This window comes from Bos indicus, chromosome 8 (assembly GCF_029378745.1).
Source record: "Bos indicus isolate NIAB-ARS_2022 breed Sahiwal x Tharparkar chromosome 8, NIAB-ARS_B.indTharparkar_mat_pri_1.0, whole genome shotgun sequence".
NCBI lineage: Eukaryota > Metazoa > Chordata > Mammalia > Artiodactyla > Bovidae > Bos > Bos indicus.
Window position 1 is genome coordinate 78129320 of NC_091767.1, and position 19869 is coordinate 78149188.

Consider the following 19869-nt stretch of genomic DNA (forward strand, 5'->3'; position numbering starts at 1 on the left):
TTAGTTTTCTGAATGTTGAGCTTTAAGCCAACTTTGTCACTCTCCTCTTTCACTTTCATCAAGAGGCTCTTTAGTTCTTCTTCACTTTCTGCCATAAGGGTGGTGTCATCTGCATATCTGAGGTTATTGATATTTCTCCCGGCAATCTTGATTCCAGCTTGTGCTTCCTCCAGCCCAGCGTTTCTCATGATGTACTCTGCATATCAGTTAAATAAGCAGGGTGACAATATACAGCCTTGATGTACTCCTTTTCCTGTTTGGAACCAGTCTGTTGTTCCATGTCCAGTTCTAACTGTTGCTTCCTGACTTGCATACAGGTTTCTCAAGAGGCAGGTCAGTAAGCTCACACACACTGCTGTATTAAGACTCGAACCCAAGCCTTGGAGTCCAAATGCAGCTCCCATCCTCTCATATTGCACTACCTAGCCCATGTGGACCAGGATAGCATTTTTTGGTGTTTGGAAGCAACAGAAATTATGACATTATAGCTATGTCTTGTGAGGAATGAGAAACTGAGAGGGACCAGTGACAAGAACACTGGATAACATGAGAGAAGAGACTTCTAGTGACAGTGAGCTCAAACAGGCCAAGGTTTCTTTGTAACAGGATCTGGGCATAAATTCCACCTCTGCTGGGCTATGACTTATGCCAGTGTTTCTCCATTAAGGCACCCTTGATGTTCCAAGACTTAAATTCCCTTTTGTGAGGTGGACTGGCCTGAGTGCTGTTGGCTGTTTCCCATCGTGCCTGGCCTCTACCCACCACATGCCAGAAGCACACCTCCTCCACCCACCCTTCCCATGTGACAACCCCAAATGTCTCCAGACAATGTCCAACTTCCTCTGGGAGGCAAAAATTCAAGAATCCCTCACGTAGCCAGTCAATTTTGATTAGTTTCCAGAAAAGCAGTGGATCTTTAAAGAGCATAGGGGGCAGTTAGTAGGAAACACAAAGGAAAGAAATGCAGTTACATCTTATGGATTTGAGTTTCTTCCACTAACATTGTGTAACCACCTCTAGTGATGTTAAGCAGGAAGTGGATGGCTGATAGCTAATTCATGTCACTGGTGCTGCATTTTCAACAATGGGTTTTCATTTTGTTCTATTTATGGTTATTTTATTCAATTATTTTTATTCAGCACCCAGCTTTATAAGTGTATATAATCCTATTATGTTCTATTCCATTACAGGAGCTTCCTAATAGAAGAGCACAGGGTAATAAAATTAAATAAACATCTTAGCTATTGTATCAGCCTCACACATTTCCTGACCTTGGCTGGATTCAAGAGTCTTGGTGGGGAAGGAGGTTGACAGTGGGTCACTGGAAAGAAAGGCAAAGGTCACCACATCCCAAGACTGGAGAGAAAGATTTGAATACAATTGAAAATATTTTAAAGTGAAATGGCTAGAAATGCTGCCGTCCTCCTACTCCTTCCAAAATTCCATAATAAAACCACAAAAAAATTCCTACATGGTGCTTTGAATTAGCTGCAGCAAATGTTGGTTTAGAGAAACTGAAAAAAGAATTTGCATGCTATATTTATATATATGTATAAATATGAACATAACCATGAATCTATAGCAACAATTGCAAAAGCATTTTCAAATGCATGTCCTATGGCGACAGTTTTTGTGCAAGGAAGAGCAGAAAGCATGTTTTGGCCTCAATTGGTGAAGGCACCACAGACAGGTCTGAACAAGTCAGCTCAGGTCTCTGAGTCACTGTTTAGGTTTTCTATGGAAATGAAAGCTCAGGGGAGTCTGACATAAAGTGTTTGTCAGACTCTATGGGTTTGTCACTCTCTTTGAGGCCACTAATATCACTTCTCAAATGATGAGACTTAGCCAATTTTCCTCCCAAAAGACTTGCTCCAAGTGCTTAGCAGTGTTGCTTTGCAGAGAGAAGGGAGTCTGGGGTGAATCTGAGGCAGTGATTTCCTGAATGTGAAGACAGTATTAGGGAAATATTGTATGTGTGCAACCAGACATCACCTGTCTTCCCTGCAGGGAGCTTGTGACAGCTGAAAAAAGTGTTTATAGTGTTTTGAGCTCTCGCTGAGGTGGTACCTCAGAAAGGCAAAGCTTTAATATGCCTCTCTCACGTTTGTCAACTATTACTAGTAAACAGAGGCTGCTTCTGGGTTTCTCGAAGTTCCAAGTTTAAAACTAACCCTTTGGAATTGCAGTTTCCTTTTTTTTTAATCCACTCAGAGTAGATAGTGTGACGTCCTTTGTTAAAGAATAAACCTTCAGAATTTACAACAGATTAAAAAAAAACAACACCCAACACTTTGTAATGTTTGTGAATGACAGAGATGTAGATCAAATGAAGTTTCTTTGAAATAGTCTACATGTTCAAAATGAAAGAGGGATGTGGTTGGCAACATTTTGTCCTCAAAATTAAATGTTTGAAGGGGAAGAGACCATTTTGCCACATTCTGAGCAAGTCTGCTTTGTCTATTCTCACTCGAGGCTTCTGAACCTTAAGTCTGTAGGATCTAAAAATCATGTTAGCTTAATTTTATTTTTTTTTAAATGCTGGAATAGAAGCTGACCAATTTTCCCTAATTAAAGTAATATCGAATCTCCAGTAAGTGTCCTAACATCTAGCAAGTATTCGATAAGTACCATTTTTTTAGAAATTGCTTTTGCAGAGCACAGGCTCTTCTCACAAGATGAGGAAATAGTGACCCCAAAGCATCTGAGTATTATTTAGCAGGAGGAAATCTAGGCCAGTGGACAGAGTGCTTTTCTTTAAATTGCACATGATCTCACAATCCCAAAATACCCATGCTCAGGAAAGCTATGGAAGGCCAAGTGGCAATTTATTCCCAGTCATACATGCCTGGTGATTAGCACTATGGATTGCTAGGGCTCAGATGGACCTTTGATGCCACTTTTCAGCCCCTGTCTTCATGGAGTAGGAAGCAGAGCCCGTGAGGGAGAGAAATGACCCACCCAAAGGCATGACGTTTTTTTCTTACAGCATCTAGTGAGACCTCGCACCTGACATCTGGTCCAGCATCTTTATTCCACACTCCTGCCCAGAATGCTGGGTTCTAGGTGTTGCTCAGTTTTAAATACTTTTCTGAGATTCCATGGTGGGGGGTGGGGCTACAGGTGGGGGGAGTAAATTAATCAAGAGGGCAAAAAATATACTTGCAAAATATTGTTTTTATGTTGAGTGCATAATTTGCCTGTTGATATTTTTATTAGACTTGCAGTCCTTCCTACTGTTATGCTTTTAAATATGATTCTTCTTGATGAGTATCTATTGAGGGCCTGTTTTAGGCACTAGAGGTGGTGGTGAGCAACATAGACAAGTTTCCTGTAGCAAATCCTGTTGGTGCCCCCATCAGGTCCTCCCAGGTCCCGCCATCCTGTGCTCGCCCCTGTGTCTTGGTCCAAACACTGGGAACTCTGCCCCAGGACTCTCTCCTAGCAGAATGACAAATGGTGGTTGGAAGGTAAATGACACAACGTCCTCATGTTTTGGTAAGAAAAACTCTGAGATGCATTCTACACCCTGTCCCCAAGCACTCAGGGATTTGAGCTCTAGTTGTCCCCAGTGTAACCCACTGGATAATATATCTACTCCAGGCTTCTTTCTCTCCCTGTGTCATGGGCTCTCGCCCCTTCTAGTGTTCCTGGATCCTTTCCTAATAAACTGAAGGATTCATCACTTGAATCCTTGTGTGAGAGTCTACTTCAGGAGGGTGGAGCCTCTTCTAAGACAGTCACTGACTTCATGGAACTCAAGTTCTAGTAAAGGATAAAGACAAGAAATAATACCGGAAGTGAGTCAGATCCTTTATTGGTATATACTGAGAAGGAGGGCTCCTGGTAGCTCAGCTGGTAAAGAACCCACCTGCAATGCAGGAGACCCCGGTTTGATTCCTGGCTTGGGAAGATTCCTTGGAGAAGGGATAGGCTACCCACTCCAGTATTTTGGGGCTTTCCTGGTGGCTCAGTCCGGAGAAGGCAATGGCACCGCACTCCAGTACTCTTGCCTGGAGAATCCCGTGGACGGTGGAGCCCGGTAGGCTGCAGTCCATGGGATTGCGAAGAGTCAGACACGACTGAGCAACTTCACTTTCACTTTTCACTTTCATGCATTGGAGAAGGAAATGGCACCACTCTAGTGTTCTTGCCTGGGGAATCCCAGAGACAGAGGAGCCTGGTGGGCTGCTGTCTATGGGGTCGCACAGAGTTGGACACAACTGAAGTGACTTAGCAGCAGCAGCAGCAGGTGGCTCAGTCAGTAAAGAATCCACCTGTAGTGTGGGAGATCTGGGTTCGATCTCTGGGTGGGGGAGATCCCCTGGAGGAGGGCATGGCAATCCACTCCAGTATTCTTGCTTGGAGAATCCCCATATGGCCAGAGGAGCCTGGAGGGCTGCAGTCCATGGGGTCGAAAAGAGTCAGACACGACTGAGTGACTAAACACATGCGCATGTGCACTGAAAAGGAAGGGATGATATCGAGTGAGAGCAGCTGAGAGAGACTCAGGCTAAAAGGTTGAGGTCAGGGCCCCTCTGAAGTGGGATAGTTGCCCTGAAAACTGAAGGATGAGAGGTGGCTAGCTGTGAGGAAAGCCTGAGCAGAGGATTTGCGGAGGAGGCAGGGAAATGTGCAGAGTGTGCAGAAATAGGAAGGAGACCACTGTGGCCTTTTCCTAGGAGATGGGAGGGTGCGGGAGCCCACATGGTGCAGGACTCTAGTCATCATCAGAACTTTATACTAGATGTGACAAGAAAGCTTTACAGGGTGTCCAGTGGGGGAACGCAATAATCTGACTGATACTTGAAAATATTACTCTGGCAGGCAGGTCTATGGAAAAGAGGTTCAGAGGAGGCAAGAGCAACAGACCAGGAGATGGGGAGAAGGTCGCTGTAGAAGTCTAACTGGGAGATGACAGATGGTTCTGAGCACCTGATTCAACAGTTGATAGGGAATATAGTTCAATAGAATTTAGATGCAGAGTTGGTGTTTAGTCACTAAGTCTTGTCCAACTCTTTGTGACCCCATGGACTGTAGCCCACCCGGCTCCTCTGACCCTGGGAGGAAAGAATAGTGGAGTGGTTTGCTATTTCCTTCTCGAGAGGATCTTCTCGACCCAGGGATCTGAACCCGTGTCTTATGCATTGATAGGTGGATTCTTTATCACTGAGCCACCAGGGAAGCCCAGACGTTGAGTACCTATGCATTTAAACTTTTGTCTCTGAAACTATTTATATGTATTTCACTGGTTCTTAGCATTTTGCAGTGAAGTACCTTTTTCAAATCCAAGGAAATATGTGGATTTTCTCTCCAGAAAAATACAGATATACATGAAATGCGATTTTGAATTTGTGAATTGGAATTTAGAGGTCATGGGGTCAGTTAATAACTGTGTATGTGTGCTGTGCTGTGCTAAGTCGATTCAGTTGTGTCAGACTCTTTGTGACCCTATGGACTGTAGCCTGCCACACTCCCCTGTCCATGGGGTTCCCCAGGCAATAATACAGGAATGGATTGCCATGCTCTTCTCCAGGGGATCTTCCCGACCCAGGGATCGAAACTGCATCTCTTATGTCTCCTGCATTGGCAGGTGGGTTCTTTACCAGTAGAGCCACCTGGGAAGCCCCACAATACACATAATTTTTCTTCAAATTTGTCAGTTGGAGGTGTTCAGTGTTACTTTTCTTAATAACAGTGAACATAAGTCACATTGGAAATTTGAGGGAAGGGAAAGGATGGAGCCAATGGAGGCTGGTTAGGAGGAATCTGGAACCCTTTGGAACTGTGACTTAACTTAAAGTGAGCCCTCTTGCTGGTCTGTGGAAACGGGACTTATATAAAGGTTGTGTCCTTAAGTAAAAGATTAAGTTAAATCGAAGTGGAAACTTGGCCCCAAACTACATTGTTCTGTGCCCTGTGCAACTGGAATTAATTTGAAGCAAACTATTACTCACTCTGATTATGTGTCAGTTGGAAAGAGAGATGATTGTTTCATCAACACAGCGGTCCTTTTCTTTCATTTCCTTTCCAGTGCAATGACCAGTCATCCTAGTTCTTTGAGTGAGGTGACAGGCAGTCCGCTGCTCACCCAAGCACTCTGAAGTGTACTCTGGGCTGAACACTTTCCCTGCAGCCAGGCAGCCCATGGCTCCTCTCTCACCGGTCCTCCAGGGGATGGGTGTGGCCATGAGAAGTTGGACATGAAGTGCATTTTTGTCAGTGAATCGTATTTTCCCATGTGCTTCCATCATCACAGCATTAGAGATGCTTTTCTTTGGGGTGGAGGGTGATGAGTCTTGCCTTGAAATATAGAGAAATTTCAATAATAAAAAGAACATTATAAAGAAATTTTAATTGACAACACAGCAAATTTTAATTCCTCCAGAGTTGGAAGAGTTGCTTTCCCTTCTAACATACAAAAACAATTTTTTTCTGAAACTTACAAATCAAAACTCCATAAATGACATCCTCTTGAGATCAGAACCCTTCTAACAATCACATTTAGTGTTTGTACCATTCAGCACCACAGGGAAGATTAAATTTCTTCCACTTTGCCTGTTTCTCCCTCCTTCCTCTGATTCTCTCCCTTACATCATAAATATTTCTTTTCAACCCCTAAATTTTAGTTTTCCTTTGAGAGACATTTGAAAAGCAATCTTTATGGCTATTTATTTTATTATTCTGAGTCTCATTTTAGAGCTGTGCTATTTTCTTTTCTATCTTCCTTTTCTCTGGATGAGGAAAACCTTTCTAGAACTTTCTTCAAGAGAGATGGGTTTAATTGGTTAATTTCATAATATAGAGTCTTTGTTGGTCTAGATTCCAAAAGAAGGAGTTCCTTTAATCTTGCTGCAACTACATTTGCTTTTGAAGGAGCCCTTTATGTTGCAGTGAATAAAGTGTCTCTTTATTAAATAGAAAATAAATGAATGTTTGGCAGGACTCTACTCCCAATGGGTGAAACATTGCAGGAAATTGAGAAATTGTTTCTTTTTGGCCTCATGGGAAAGTTTTGCGGTTGACATTTAGTATCACGGTTTTAAGACTACTGCTTAAATTCATCAAGAAAAAGTTGTTGAACAAAGGACAGCTTTTGGAGGGGAGAGAGGTATCAATGTGATAGTGCTCTGCCTGGTCTGTTAAATTTTCCAAGAACTTTGGCATATGGTCAAGGATATTACATTCTCTCTTACATAATAATTGTGTTAATGTTAAAAAGAACTTAGAAATATTTTAGCAATTTAGGAGCAAGCTTGTTAAAAGTTAGCCTCAGTTGTACACTTTAATCTGTACCTGCCAAAAAGAGTGTTTTGCATGCCCAAAGAAGAAATGTGTCTCAGCTGCAGCCACTAGCCTCTGTTCTCCATTGGACTCTGGGTTTTGGTTAAACTTGGTCAGATCCACTGGCCACCTGATGCAAAGAGCTGACCTGAAAAGACCCTGATGCTGGGAAAGATTGAAGGCAGGAGGAGAAGGGGACGACAGAGGATGAGATGGTTGGATGGCATCACTGGCTCAATGGACATGGGTTTGAGCAAACTCCAGAAGATAGTCAAGGACAGGGAAGCCTGGTGTGCTGCAGTTCATGGGGTTGCAAAAAGTCAGACATCACTTAGCGACTCAGCAACAACAACTTTGAGCTCTAGACCTGAGATTCAAACTCTAGATGTCTCCCTCTTACGTTTTCTCCACATGCTGCTGGTGCTTAGGTGCTCAGTCATATCAGATTCTTTATGACTCTATGGAATGTAGCCCACCAGGCTCCTCTGTCCATGGAATTTTCCAGGCAAGAATACTGGAGCAGGTTGCCATTTCCTACTTCAGGGGAATCTCCCACATAGTTACCTTATTTGGGATTTGTGCCCCATACCCACACTGTGAGTTGAACCCCTAAGCCTATTTCTCTGTCAATTTCCTTGGAGACATTGGGCAGCATCACCATGTGTCTTGTTGTCTAAACTCAAGAATATCTTTGTTCATTTCTGATACTCTCCTCTACTTAAAATCAATGTCCAAATCCTCTTGATTCCCCTAAATAGACCAGACAGCAGTCCCCATCTTGTCCCTATCTCATTTCCCTACTACCAGGCTCAGGTCATGAATTTTTCAGGCTCTGATTTCTCTAAAAGCCTCCTCAACCAGTCTCTTGCCCTCAGTCTTTCTCTAGTATCATCTTGTTTCTATCCTGCAACCACTTTCTAAAATTAATTTTGATCTTGTTTCTTCCTGGCCTAAGGTTGGTTGATTGGTTTCTAGGGTCTACCTGCAATTTCACCATAGATTCCAAACTCTTGGCTTGGCCCTTGTTTATGTGTCTTGGCTTTTTTTTTTTTTTTTTTTTCTCTTTCCAGCTGCATCTGCCCCTTGACAAATATGATTTTTCCCACTCTGATCATAACTGAAGAATTTACAGTGAAAATATACCCCTCTGCTTTTTCCCATTCTTGGTGAATTTTAGTCTGTTGTGAAGAAGCCAGAGAACTCTTCCCCCATAACTGCCCCCCTACCCTGCCTCCCAGATTCAGCTAGAAAGCGCTCCTTTGAGTTCCCATATACCCCTGATGTTCTTCTAGGAGAGCTGATCCTTGATCTTAATCTCCTTGAGGGAAGACCATGCAGTTCTTTATTCTTGACTCTTCAAATATGCCTGCTGAAGAAAAAAATGAGGAATGAATGACTAATTCAAGTGTTTTCTATGTATAAAATTGGATCCTAATTATGACATTATAGTAGTAGTAGTGTTAGTCAGTCATGTCCGACTCTTTGAGATCCCACGGAGTGTAAGATCACCAGCTCCTCTGTCCATGGGATTCTCCAGGCAAGAATACTTGAATGAGTTGCCATTCTCTTCACTTTGGCTAATTTTGATTATTTGGAGGATTGGAAAAGCAATTATGAAAGAAAAAAAATGCTGGATTTGGCATCAGAAAGCTAGGTCCCTGCTCAGTCACTAATAACTGTGGCTTTTGCTAAGCCTATCAGCCAGTTGTTCTGAGTCTCAGTCTCTTGTCAAGGAGCAGGGGTTTATTATAAGGTCTGGCTGAGAAGCAGGGGAGAAGAGTCTGTGGTGGGAGAGGAACCTGGTGAAGTATAATGACTACACAAGTGGTATCTGCCTTACTTTGATTCTTTCCATACCTGTAGTTCTCCCTACTGCACCTATGCCAAACCCCAGCCTAGGACAGGTTGAGGGGGGCGGGTGGTGAGAGTGGTGGTAAATGGTTTCCTGTGGCGAAGATGGGAGGCACGGGTTTGTTCAATTAGTTGAAGACCTACCAATGGCAGGATGGATATCAGAAATGGTTCACCCTTAACTTCCCTTTTGGAAATACACAGTCCACCTTCTTATCCACTGTTGGTGAAAGACCTCCTGTAGTGAGAAAACAATTAGATAATGTGCATTGAGAACCTTAACAGTATTTCCCCATCTTGACCCAGTAATTCTATTTCTGGAATTTATCTTGAGGGAATGATCTCTAAAAATGGAGATGGGAGCACCTAAGACATACAAGGATAGTCCTGGAAGTTATGGTTATGACCGTGGATAATGGACAATAATCTGAAATGGGTAATCTGTGAGGAGCACTATGGCCTTGCTCTTCAGTGGGTGCTCGGTAAGACAGAAAGATGATTTTGAGAAAATACTCAAGTGAAAAGAGTCCAAATATTTAATCCATGATGATAATTAAAACTAAGTAAATCAAAAGAATATAGAAAAACGAAAGTGACCAGTAGGAAAATTCACTCTGTTTTGAAAGAGATTAGTTGTAACTAAGAAATCCATAGGCCTTGCCACACTGAGGATGCAGTAAATGAGGTCAATGTTTTCATGCAAACGAATCTTTCTTTAGCATTGGGTAGAGGCCAGGCCTTCCCTCTGCCTTTTAGAACCTGGAAAAAAGCATTCAGAGAAGTACCAATCAGAAGTAAAAACTGGCTTACAGCTGAAATTGTAGAATACCAATAAAGGAAAGGCTTAAATGTACTTTAAAAAGATAGCAATCGTGACAACTTTGTAAGGCATTTTTGAGTGTGCAAAGAGTTTTTATATACATTTTTCATTTCCATGGGCTCTTTTCTTATGTAGCCTTTTATCCTAGCCGCCTGTAAAAATCACTGCAGATCTAAGGAGCTGAGAAACACAGTTATTACTTACTTAGGCTCCATTCTCTTTATCAGACATACCTGGGGCTCCATTACCTTGGGCAAATTTGGAACAGGGAGGCCTGGCGTGCTACAGTCCATGGGATCTCAGAGTCAGACATGACTTAGTAACTGAACAAAAAACGCTTTATTGGCCTCTTATCCAGAGATTTCCCTGCTGTGCTGAATTTACTTTGAACATGGAGGAAATTACCTAGAAGGGAACAGTGGGGCCCAGGAAGCAAACAGGCATTTCACTGTGGCTTTCTTCACTTGAGGACCTCCAAACATTTGGCAGACCTCTCCCCTCACATGCCTCTGGAGCCTTGTGCTACAAAGAGGTGAGAAGCTGCTGGGAGCTGCCCACCATCACACAGCAAGTCGGTTGTGGAATCCATGTAGAATCGTGATCCTCTTTCTTCCTCTTGAATCCCCATCCAGCCTGAGTGTCAGTTCTCCCATGGGATTTCATGTTCCTTTTTTGTACTGCTTGTCTTTGCTCCAGAAAAGATCTGTGTTTTTTTTTTTATTATTATTTCCCCACATGTCCGTGGTTGAGAACCAGGGTGCATTTGTCAAATGCACTGTGTTGCATTCACCCTGCAGTTCCCTGTTTGATGATTTGATACTTAGGGGAAAGAGAGACAGTGAGGAGGAAAATCTGCTCAGTGCCTTGAACCCTGGGTTTTGGCCATTTTTCGCGAAGACAGTCTCTTGCCGCCTCTTTTCTGATCCCAACCTCCCTGTTCTCAGGACGAGAAATAAATCTTTACACAAAAACCCAAGGGTTTGTTTCCAGGTGTTTGAAGGGAAGTTTTGGTCCCCAGTGGAGCTTTTTGGGGGAGTTTGTTATTTCACTAGGGATAGGGCTGAATGCCTCTGGTTTACGCTTCTCTTTCGAAGTTTATTTTATGTTTTGTTGTGGTTTTCAGATTTCTCATGGTTTGGATTTGGGAAAGTAAAATCAAGACAAGGTGTTGGTAAGTAGTTCCTACTTCTTTGGCTAAGCAATGAGTTTGTGTTGTTTAATTAGGATGAAACTGCTTTGACCCTCTTTATTATTACTTGTTTGGCCCTTGATTCTTTTTCTGTGATCCCAATTTTTATTTTGCTGAAGCAAGAGGTCTAGAATTTTCCAGAAAAGGAAAATTGACTTCAGTAGATGGTTTTGTATTTTTGACCTCAACTTGTTTTGTCCTATGAGGAAGTGTGAATTGTGATCCAGATCTAGCTTGTGGCTGCATTTTAAAGGTTAAGGGAATAAAATGCGACTGTACTCCAACTCCACATATAGCAAACAGTTAGCTGAATATTCAAGTCTGGGCAAGCTTGGATCTAAACTTTCTTCCATTGGCCAACATGTAATAAATTTCTGAATTGGGAAATCAGCTGTTCATTTATGACCACTTCTCTTTCAATGCAGGACTCTAACGTCCAGACGCTATGATTTGTGCTTGATTGCATTCTGCTCCTTGCATTCAGACTGTGTGCCGGCAATTGAAAAGCAGAGTTTGTAGCTACCAAATGAGTGCAGATAATGTATCTCATCACTAGGATTGGAATCAGGTGTGATCTCCTAGGGCCTCTAATTTGTTCAGTATTTTCTATGGGTACAGAGACAATGAACAGGAATTGCTTAGAAGGCATGAAAAAATACTGTCTTTACATCTTGCCTGTGCATTTCCAAGATCTGGACTCATCTTGACTATCTGTTGGTTAGCATTTATTTTGGTAGCAAAGTTGGTTATAGGGAAAATTGTAAAATAGGAGAAGCATACCAGGGTCAGTCTTCTAGTTCTAAACCATCCACCTATTGTGTGTTCATCCCATCCGTACAAAGAAGCCTGTTTCCTTTCCCTTGTCGAGCCTGATAGCAGATCTTTCCTAAAGGATAGTCTTTCTCAGTGTCTGTCCAGTGATCCAAAATATCGCACTGGCTGGGCCCAGAGGTGGCAGACACTGAGCCAGAGGGCCCTGATGGGGGAAGTCATCCTGACCCTTATCTTGCCCCAGGAATTCCAAGACTAAAGCTCTTAACTAGCAAAGAGAAGTGGAATGTGTCAAAGTTGGAACATTAAGTGCAACCAGCTCAGGACTTGTCTGCAATGACCTGGGGCAAATTTCAGATCCAGCTGATCATAGGCGATTTGCCAAGATATTGCCAAGATAGCAGAGAGGAGATTGTTTGCCTGTGCAATCTTGAAGGCCTTTCCAGGGCTTTGTGCTCACTCTGTGTGTGGTTGTGGTGAAGAGGGGAATTGAATGATAAACTCTCCCACAACAGTGCTGTGAGATGAGGTCTTCCCTCCACTAAAGAGCAAATCACTGCAACTATGTGAGTGTTTTCCAGGCCAGTTTGCTCTGTAGAGAGGCGCTTATTCCCTGTAAGCTTCAAAAACCGGGCTCCATCCTTTTAGGCCACAGCTGAGGGAATTCTTCAGAATTGTTCTTTCAGCTACAGTTCATCAGAGGTGCTGCTGCTTTGTAGGTTTTATTATTATTCAAGTGTGTTGAGGCCACAGTCAGGAGATGACTGCCACTGAAAATGTAGTTTGTTACTCACAGATCCCAAGAGAAGAGGGCAGATCATGCCATGGTGGGGACCATGATGCTGAAGGGGACACGGGGTCCATCAGGAAGCAGAGGGAGTGAGGGTAAAACATAGACAAGAGCCTCTACTGTGGTTTCTGCAGAAAGGAATGGGCGAGGCAGGGTAAGCAGGTTAGAATTGGCTGAGTTGAATAAGGGACCATCCCTATTTGTCTGATATGTGGCTCTGGGGTGATGGGGCAGGTGGATAGTGGCCTGGAGTTTGATAGCCTGATAAGGAAGGTGGTTTGGGGGCACAGATTGTGGATAGGTCGGCTTGTATATGAAACATACTTTTGTAGGCAAGCACTTTATTATCTCTAGGAACTGGCAGTCCCTCCTCTTTCACCAAGGCCGCAGATGTTGAAGCAGCAGAATACAGAAAACAAAAGACATGTTTGATATGGCTATCTGATTAACAATAATCTGTCTCTCTCCTCGAAAGCATGTTGGCCTTGAGAAAAGGAAACTCCTTCTCCAGATGACCTACATCGATTCTTACCAGGGCAAAAAGGTCTCAGCCAGGCTTAAAAATGTCTGTAAAGTCATAAATGCCAGATACATTACTGAGCAGCTCTGGTAAAAGAAAAATGCCTCCTTGTACGTGAGACACAGTAAAATCAAAATGGGCTAAAAATGTTTCCAGGCATAGCTCCTATTTGTCAGCTCAGTAATTAGAATTATCTACCCCAAACTCAGCAAGCTGCACATACCCAGCAATTTAAAACTTCTTATTAATATTATAAGACATCTTTTCAAGTCCTCCTGTGAATTTCTCACATGCTGTGATGTGCCCCCGATTCTTCTTCTGTCTGTCTTTTCGCAGTGTTTCTTCCACGTGCACAGACACACAACGAGACATCCATGATTTGCACAGACAGGCTGCTGTCAAATTATATAGACATTCATCGTCTCCCCCGAGAGCTTTCCCCTTCCCGACTTTGCTGTGCTCCATTAGATCAAAATGTTCGTAGAAAAATGGCTGAAACTCTGCAACCTTGCCAGCTGTATCAATCTTCCAGGATTTGGAACATCAATAATGAAACAAACAGCACTTGAATTAACATGCCACTTGATAAATTGTTGAGGTTTATATGTTGCTCAGATTTGTCAACAGTGACCTTCTGGCAAAGTGAAAAGGCTTTTGAAAAATTACCTCTGGTGCTTTATACCATTTCTGTGCTCAAAAAATTTCCCTCCAAACAGAGAGCCCATTCCCTTGGGATCTGTTACCTCGGAGTTGGGGGTTTTACTTGGCAAGGCGGGGGAAGGAAAGAGTGTTCTTCGGTGCTAGGCAAGAAGCAGAGAGCAAGTCCCTTGGTTGAACTCTTTAACTAAGGCTCTGCTGTGTACATGGCAGATGCTTCAGAGCCTGAATTCCTGGAGGAATTTCAACATTGTCTTCTAAGTATCAACCTCCTCCAAAATGATTGAATGCTATGGGAATGTGGACAGCCTGCCCTGGGCCAAAAGAGAATCAGAGACAAAGCAACTGGGATCAGTGCATTTCTAATTGTTGCAGGGAATTCAGAAGCAAATATTGTTGGCCTTCTGACAGCATGTGGAGTAACATGACAACTCTTGCATTCTGGGGGTAAATGTGCAGCCTGGAATCTGCTGAGAAATGCCTTCACTGCACACTTCCCGGGGAGCTCGGGTAGTAGCATGCTTTGCTAACCTCGAAGGAGGGGACAGCTGAGCCAGGACTGGAGCAAGGAAGCCCATGGGGGGAAGGTCTTATTGACAAGAAGAAACCTTAGCATAGCACATTTCCATTTTCCACCTCTGGGTTTAAGCTCTAGGTGATAGGGGCCTGTCAAAAAGCAAATCATAAAACAGGAATGGTTAAGAATATTAGAAAGAACTTGTCTGTATAACTATTCTTGGCAGAATTTCCACTGTTTACAAACACCAGTGAGCTAGGCTCAAGATGAGCACAACCAGTGAGCTTCCCTTGGCTTTGAGTGTTTGGTGGCTTCTAAATTGGCTGTTTGAGAACTTGCTTGCAGAAGTAAGCCAGAGTGTATCATTAAAGGCAATTTAAATACACATCCCCTTAAGAGAATGCTTTTTAAAATTACCTATAATAGCAGTTGGCTGCCTCTTACATAGTTTAAGACAGCTAGCTGGGGAATGTCCAGTTGTTATCCCTCCAAACAGTGATAATCCCCATATAAGACAGAAAATGGATTTTGGGGGTTGGGGATGGATTACTGTGATATTTCAGAGGGTATTCAAAAATGTATGATATAACAGCTTTTGTTTCTAGAATTTCTGTGCTTCTTACATAAAAAGTTAAATGTGAAGGAGAAGGTAGAGATTGGATGGAGGTGCTGAGACATCCTGGAGAAGGCAATGACCACCCACTCCAGTACTCTTGCCTAGAAAATCCAAAGAGTCGGACACGACTGAGCAACTTCACTTTCACTTTTCACTTTCATGCATTGGAGAAGGAAATGGCAACCCACTCCAGTGTTCTTGCCTGGAGAATCCCAGGAATGGCAGAGCCTGGTGGGCTGCCGTCTATGGGGTCGCACAGAGTCGGACATGACTGAAGTGACTTAGCAGCAGCAGCAGCTGAGACATCCTGGTGGTTGGATGGACACACATGGCCTTGCTCAGGAAATAGGCAGTCAGGCTTTCATTTCCCTACCACACATTTGTCTTGGCTGCACATTGGATTTTGTCTTCTCTTTGTCTTTCCTCCATATCCTTTTCTTCCTGTATTCTTCTTAGCTTATTATAGTAGCCCTGGCCACTGGGAGCCTTCTTTGGGACCTTGTATCTATTCAACATACTACAGAAACACATGTACTATATGTCTAGGGGACTTTGTCTACTTTTCTTGTAGGGTATGTCTATCAAGAGCCCCTGAGATCTTAATTGTTATGAAGTTTTTAATGAATGTAGACCTTTATCTTTGGAAATGTGTTTTGGTTGCAAACATTATGGGTTTAGTGGTCAATGGATGAATTGTTTACATAAGACACAGTAGACTGTATTTATAGGCATATACATTCTGAGATTTTGGACTGTAAAGTTCAAATCTCGTATGAAAAAATGTTATGGTTATTGCTTTAATATAAAGATATCCGGATAACCTCCCCGGTGCCCTTCCCACAGAGTTCTCTCTCGGTCCTGTGGGAGCATCAGTGTGGCGTGTAGGAAGTGCTCCAGGGGATTCTAAGGGGAGGCCCGGGTTAAAAAAAAAAAAAAAAAAAAAAGATATCCATGTAATTGCTTTACAAATAATATTATAGCTAAAGGCAAAGCACAGAACTTTGCTATTGGATTGATTCATAATTGCTATGAAAGTATCTTGTAGGCAAAAATGGTGTAGTCTCTGGGAAAGTGAACATAGTAACAGGACAATCCAATGCAATTTTAGTTGACCAGTTGTAAATTTTTTTAGTAATTCATACATATGAAGCAAATTTTCATCAGAAGTTTCATTCAAAGCCTAATAAAGTAACAAAAAGATATCATTTTGCACATTTTACACATGTAAGTGGATGTAGAGGTACAAAAAGGTAAGTGACTTGTCCAAAGAGTGGAGAAAGGATCAGGATCCAATCTTTGAACTCACAGGTCATCTTTCAGTACACTGTATAATAGGAATCCTAGATTCATGCTGGGAATTTCAACGAGTGTTCTAAAGATTTTCAGAGAACAGAGAGGAAAGCTGATATAAAATTACAGGAGAAGGAAGTACAGAAATTGAAACCCTGATACATTGCTGGTGGAGATATTAAATATGGAAAATAGTTTGGCAGTTCCTCAAAAGGTTAACCATAAAGCTACTGTGAGTGCATGCTTAGTCTCTCAGTAATGTCCAACTCTTTGCAACCCCATGGACTGCAGCCTGCCGGACTCCTCTGTCCATGGGGATTCTCTAGGCAAGAATACTGAAGTGGGTTGCCATGACCCAGCAATTCCACCCAAGAGAAATGAAAACATATGTCCACACAAAAACTTGTACATGAATGCTCATAGCCACATTATTCATAGTAGCCAAAATTTTAAATAACCCAAATATCAATCAATTGAATTGATCAACAAAAATGTGACATATCCATACAATAGAATTTTATTTGTCTATAAAAAGGGATAAAGTAATGATGCATGTTATAATGTGAATCAACTTTTAAAATTTACACTAAATGAAAGAAGCTGGTCCCCAAACATCACATATTATATGATCTCATTTATATGAAGTATCCACAATAGGTAAATCTGTATAGATACAAAGTCAATTCATTATTCCCTAGGGCTAGAAGTGGGCAGAGTGGGGAGTGACTGCTAACTGAAATGATAAAAATGTCCTAAAATTAGATTGTTCTGATGGTTTTACAACTCTCTGAATATGTTAAAGCCTATTGGATTGTATATTTTAAATGTGTGAATTTTATATATATCAATTATAGCTCAACAAAACCATGAAGAATTATAGGAGAATATCTGTTTTTCCAACTTCAGGCCCAGCCTCAGTTATCAGCAATGATGATGACTCTGCCAGCCCACTCCATCACATCTCCAATGGGAGTAACACCCCGTCGTCTTCAGAGGGTGGCCCTGATGCTGTCATTATTGGAATGACCAAGATTCCTGTCATTGAAAATCCCCAGTACTTTGGCATTACCAACAGTCAGCTCAAGCCAGACACATGTAAGTACAGCTGTTTATACTTACTGGGCCATTTGCTTCATAGCTGTATCTAGCAGCATGTTTATCAGAGTCCCTGACAAGGATGATTGAGGGGAGGGTGAAGTGAAATGTCTTATGGATTCTTGAGGCTTTGAGCCCATGGAATAGATCATTTAGTTTGTTGATTATGGCATTCTTAGGGTGTGTCTCCTGCTGGGATTGGAACTGTGGGCAGAACTGACTTCTCTTGGGATCAGTTTTCCAAAACCATTTGTCAACATGAACTTGGAATCAAGGCATGCTTATCTTGAAAAAGATAGAGACAGAAACCAGAAGTGTCATTAGAATGCACATACATCAGTTACAGAAGATAAGCTATTGGTGGGATTCAAATTTGGTTTATTGAAAGTCTTTAAAATAATACACCAATGGTTGTCAGGAATGTTCTGTGTTGCACACAGGTGGTATCAATTTAAGTAGTTCTGGGTTTTTTATTCAGTCTTAGTTCTTATCATGAGACTTGCTGTGATATCACAATAACAAAGGGACTTTGCAACAGGTGTGCCTACACTGAATTATGTTTCTCAGAACCAGATGAACCCATTAGCCTCTATTGGGGAACTTAAATCTTTCTTGGAGACTCTTATACTATTTTCTGAGCCACTGCTCAAATATAAAGAATGAAGGACAAAGCCTGAAGGACAACAAGAAATAAAACCACAGTGAACAAACAGGCTTATGTCATTGGAACCATAGGCCTTCCCTTAACATGAATAAGGGACTCTGAGGGTCAGACTGTCAGTGGCTAAGGTCCCCTGGGTTCCCTGGCACTGACAAGTAGGTATCTTTTTTTCTGTTTGCATGTTCTTACCCCATCTTACTCTTCTCCTGCTCTTACCTGTCTCAGGTAAGGTAGGACTATTTCAAGGTTAGATTTTGGGGACTGACTTTCCACTGAGAACTCTCATGGATAAGGGGATTTAGCAGTGAGTATTTTTAAAATATCAACAAACATCTGTAATTTCCTCCTATTCATTCAAATTTATCCTGAGGTATGTTTAACAATGGATTTGATTTTGAATTTAATCACTAGGAAGAACAGTATTACAATCTTGTAGTATGTGAGACCCCACCACAGATTTCAGTTGAATTTGTAATATGACAAGATAAATAGAATAGCATATATGAAAAATATTGAGCTCCTTGGAATAAAAAGTATTATTTGAAATCAAGATATTATTAATTCTAATATTATAATTATGGTGTAAACAAGATGTGTGGAGGCCTTGCTTACAATGTGTATTCTTTGTTGAGATAAGCATCCCCCAACAGTTCTTGAAATGCCCTGCATGCATAACAGTGAAATAATAAAGCAATGCAAGACACTGTAATGAGAGAATCTGTCATCATTTTGATTGTCATCACTAGAAACAGAGTATTTTGTCCCCCCACCCCCACCCCCCCGTCACCACTACCAGTACCAGGCTGTATGATATACTTCAGTTAACCAGAGGCTACATTATAATTGAGGTTGACTAAAATTAAACTGTGCTAAAAAATTTGCTTTTGTCAATGGAGAAAAGTTAAAGCTGAATAATCAAGTGGGTAGCATTAGTCCAACAAGTCCAAGAAGAGAAAATGAACCAATGATCAAGGAAACAAACAAACGTGCTATAGAATCAAATAGGCTGGGCTTCTGAGTCTGTGGTTCTTTCTAAGTGTGCTTTGTTTCCTTCCAAATCCCACAAGAAAATTTCTAAAGGTTATTTCCTTAGTCTAGCATCCATGAAAGTTTTTACAAAGGTTTTTGATTAGACATTTTGGTAATTTTAAAGGAGTTTTGGTTTTACAGCTCAACCACTCTATGCCACTCCCATTTGGAAGGAATTGGAAGAGAGTTGAGGAGACTGGCAGCTTCCTTTCAGCTTCTGTCCTTTACCAGAGGGCTCCAGACCATTGGTTTTTCATTATAAACTCTAGTCCTTCAGTCAGCCATCCTGACTGGTTCCGTGTTCTCAATCACTTAGCATCTTATACTAGCAGAAATTTTCTTTCTTTCAAGCATCAAGCCATATGCTCTTTCATGATTTTAAGAACACTTAAAATAACACATCTTCCATAAATTGTTTTTCAAAGAAATGGGAATGAAGAAGCAATTTACTTCTCTTCTCTCTTTACTTTTTCTTAAATGTCATTCTTTACCCCATATTTTTTTCCTTTATCTTCAACGTGTCTGATGCCTTTTGTGAAGCCCTGGGTGTTACCACTCTGGTATATGTTTCTGTAGTCTTGATATATGGCAAAACCAATACAATATTGTAAAGTTAAATAAAATTAAATTAAAAAAAAAATCAGGTTAGATTGTAAGCTCCTAGAGAGCAGAAACTATACCCATTGAACTACTTTATGATAGTATGGGACACTATTTGCCTCTGATGTGGGCCAGATGTTGACCAGATATGGCTATATATTAATGAAACATTAATTACTAAC

General features: G+C 41.7%; 1 protein-coding gene across 10 annotated transcripts in view; it reads left to right on the plus strand.

Annotated features, from left to right (window-relative positions):
• Positions 1-19869, plus strand: part of NTRK2 (neurotrophic receptor tyrosine kinase 2) — a 413238-nt gene that overhangs the window by 213875 nt on the left and 179494 nt on the right. For 8 of the 10 annotated variants that reach the window (XR_011568150.1, XM_070795052.1, XM_070795054.1 and 5 more), the window contains 2 exons: positions 11076-11123; positions 17209-17397. Coding sequence is in view for 9 of the 10 variants with exons in the window: in XM_070795052.1 (XP_070651153.1) it covers positions 11076-11123; positions 17209-17397 (237 nt within the window). In the remaining variant the exon portion in view is untranslated. The remainder of the gene's footprint in view (positions 1-11075; positions 11124-17208; positions 17398-19869) is intronic. The other 2 variants (XM_019966496.2, XM_019966501.2) reach the window with 1 other exon arrangement.